Source organism: Austrofundulus limnaeus, unplaced genomic scaffold (assembly GCF_001266775.1).
Source record: "Austrofundulus limnaeus strain Quisiro unplaced genomic scaffold, Austrofundulus_limnaeus-1.0 Scaffold163, whole genome shotgun sequence".
Classification (NCBI taxonomy): domain Eukaryota; kingdom Metazoa; phylum Chordata; class Actinopteri; order Cyprinodontiformes; family Rivulidae; genus Austrofundulus; species Austrofundulus limnaeus.
In genome coordinates, this window is record NW_013952565.1 from 645,669 (window position 1) to 648,980 (window position 3,312).

At 37.1% G+C, this 3,312-nt stretch overlaps 1 protein-coding gene across 2 annotated transcripts in view; it reads right to left on the reverse strand.

Annotated features, from left to right (window-relative positions):
- Window positions 1–162: 162 nt before the first annotated feature.
- The window catches only part of LOC106523687 (nuclear receptor-binding protein), an 18,489-nt gene continuing 15,339 nt past the window's right edge, over window positions 163–3,312 (reverse strand). For both annotated transcript variants that reach the window (XM_014017208.1, XM_014017207.1), the window contains exons 17-18: window positions 2,671–2,726; window positions 163–2,171 (exon numbers count right to left, since the gene is read on the reverse strand). In XM_014017208.1, coding sequence (XP_013872662.1) covers window positions 2,112–2,171; window positions 2,671–2,726 — 116 coding nt within the window. In that variant the 3' untranslated portion in view covers window positions 163–2,111. The remainder of the gene's footprint in view (window positions 2,172–2,670; window positions 2,727–3,312) is intronic.

Here is a 3,312-nt window from a genome sequence, read left to right on the forward strand (position 1 = left end):
CATTAAATTCCAGTGAAATATATTTATGTTTGTGGTTGTAATGTGACAAAATATGGAAAAGTTCAAGGGGTATGAATACTTTTGCAAACCACTGTATTTACTGACATTGGTGTCATATACTAAACGTATAAATGTCTAACTAGAACAAAAAAGCTCACATCATGGAGTAACAGGTTAGAGCTGCCAACCCATTTTGATTATTTAATAACCAGTTTTCATCACCACCAACACAAAAAAGGTGCAACAGTACCACGAGAGGCCCGATTAGGGTGCAAACTGTCAATATAAAGCTCTGGTGGTCACATGGTTTGGTGTGTTTACATTCACCAGGTTGACTTTGAGCACATCTTTGGGAAAATACAATCTTAGCAGTTTATAGGAGAAAACAAAAACAAAGATGTGATCATATTGACAACATGCTGCGTGGAGTGAAAGTGTAACACAATACAGTATCTCTTAAAATATTACTTCCAAGATACCCAACCGCAACTGTTTGACAAAAACAAAAATAAAGCATGAGGTGAACATTATTGTACAAATTGACAACTAGCATTTTTGTAGACTTAAGGCCTGACAGCTCAAACGGTCTTCAGTTAGCAGGTCAAGTCATTACAAGATTTTAACTTTAACGAAATATAAAGGATTATTTTTATGTAACAGTGTCTGGTGTACAAACTTTAAATTTGATTATTTGCACTCTTACTGCATGTTTTTATAGCAAATTCAGAACTGTGTGCTTTCAGTAACAGTAGTACCGAACAGTCCACACAACACGAGAAAAAAAAAGAAAAAAAAAGAAAGCCGCAGTGATCTCACTTTAGGTCAACTCATGACCTGTAGGATACAAAATGTTGATGCAGTTTTGTGTTTTTTTACGTTGAACAATATCTTGCTTTTGGTTGTACTTACTTCTCAGTCAACAAATATAGAACAAAAGAAAAATAGAAACATGAAAAATTGTCTTGGCTCAGACTCTCAATGTTACCATATAAAAACCCTACAAAGTCCAACACTTCGAATCCAGTCTGTCACATTGATAAGAGTGCACACCGACCTATCAGGAAAAGGCAGTCTACTTTGTACACGATATAATGGCAGAATTCAGTACACAAGTCACATAAATTCAGAAGGCAGAGTACCATGTAAACTCAAAAAGCAGCAAGTTTTTTAAAAAATGACAAGAGAACCTGAAAGCACTTACAATGAAAGTCATGTGCAATATGTATTTATATATGAAAGTATATATAAATATATATATATATACACATAAAATACAAACAGAAATTTAATGACACTGAGTTCACAGTACCTCAAAGTGAGCAGGAGATGCCAATCCAATAATGAAAAATACTATAACGTACATCTATGGGTTTTTTAACGGCTATTTAAGAAGTCAAATGAAATAAGTTGCATGCCTGCAACCTGCATAAACCATTACACATATTTAACCTAAATGGATGTTGGCTGGGTTGAACAAAAGTAAAAAGTTGAGTGTTACGTCACACAAAGCGAAACAAAAAAAGACCTAGATGATGAGGAGAACCATGAGCAATGACAGAATAAAATGAGACCTGGATTGTTTTCTTTGGGTGGAAATCTCTTTTCTTTACTAACAAGGCTACAGTTTTTTCAACAGGTGTATATACAGACATTAAACTGTAAAAATACACCAGTGAGTAGTACCTACAGTGAAGGAGAGAATTAGCTGAGCATCTAAAAGGGATGGACGATGTGAATTCAGTAAACTAAAGTCTGTCTCATTGTATTCCAGTCAGTTCTGTTGGGATCAAGTGTTGGATGTACTAACAGTACTCACCAAACTATTAGGCTTACCCCACACAACGGTCAACTCATTTCCAGTATTTCTACATGTATTAATGAATGTATGCTCTGACTGTTAAATATTAATAATAATTAAAATAAAATAATTCACAGCAGATGGTTTCTTTTATAATTTTTTCCATAAGGTTTGTGTGCCTTTATGTAGTTTTCTTCCCCGATATAAGGGACAATTTGGTGACAGATCCACCCAGAGCTTTGTAGAAAAGACACACCGGGGGAAACAAATCATTACAATCATAAGATTGACAAGGGATTTCTGAGAAGACTTGCTATTGAAGAGCTTGGCTGAAAGTTTCTTCGAGCAATGAAGATATTTTGACTTGGTCCATCTGTGAAGAGCAAAAATAAAGACATTTTAAACAACATTTACAGGTATGCAGCTGCATGCACAACAAGCAGCTCGGCTTGAAATAAAGCAGCCTGAGTTCTAATAATACAGGCTGACCTTTATCTTAGTGAAAACTGGGTGACCTATGACCTTGTTGCTCCTTTACAAAATACCCTTCAGACAAATGCTGACATTTTCTGACCACTGTAGAGCCAGAACATCTCACCGTGGCTGCATTTGTGGCCATGCTATAGACCAGCTGTCTGCCACCACACCTCCTCAGTCACTCAGATCTTTACACTGAAGAGACTGATGAGGACTACAGTTCTTCTGCTTAGAGCACATCAAAACAAACCATTCATATGCCGCCTAATATTTACCCCACCCACTGCCAGGTGCCAAGGCAACACGATGAATGGTTTTTTACTTTACTTGTCAGTGGTCATAATGCACACACACCCACAGGTTCTTGCAATCGTTAAGCACACAAAAACACCCACCTCACTGATCAGACCCAGTTGGACCAACTCTTCAGCCAATACTTGAACACTTTCATCTGAAACAGCAAAAAAAAAATATATATATATATGTAGCTCAGCATCACAGGGTTTCCCCAACATGTAAATGACCACCACACTTTCAGAATAAAGTTTAATAGGCCTATATTAGGCTAAAACATTGTAAAGCATATCCTATATTTGCACTCTTATACTAACCGTAGTCAGACTTTGAACCCTATTTAAACATCAATAAAAAGTTAAGATACTGTATTTTGAAAAACCAACACTGTGGGTTCTTGTGTGCAGCGAGGCTGTGAGCGCTGTGTGTGTGTAGTCCTCACAAAGATACTAAGGCATGTATGTGTGTCTGATGCGACAGCTTTGCAAGCTACTTTTTTTTTCTTTCAAGGAAGACATGACAGGTGAAGCTACAGCATGGTTATCTTATCAATAATACTGTGATACAGCAAGAATCACCAACACAGACCCTGTGTGTGACCCGGAGTCAGAGTTGTTTGTGAACTCAAAACACCATAAAACCAGGCAGAATCTGCTGCTGTTAACTTACAAACTGAGCATGCTTCTTTGTGTGTGTGTGTGTGTGTGTGTGTGTGTGTGTGTGTGTGTGTGTGTGTGTGTGTG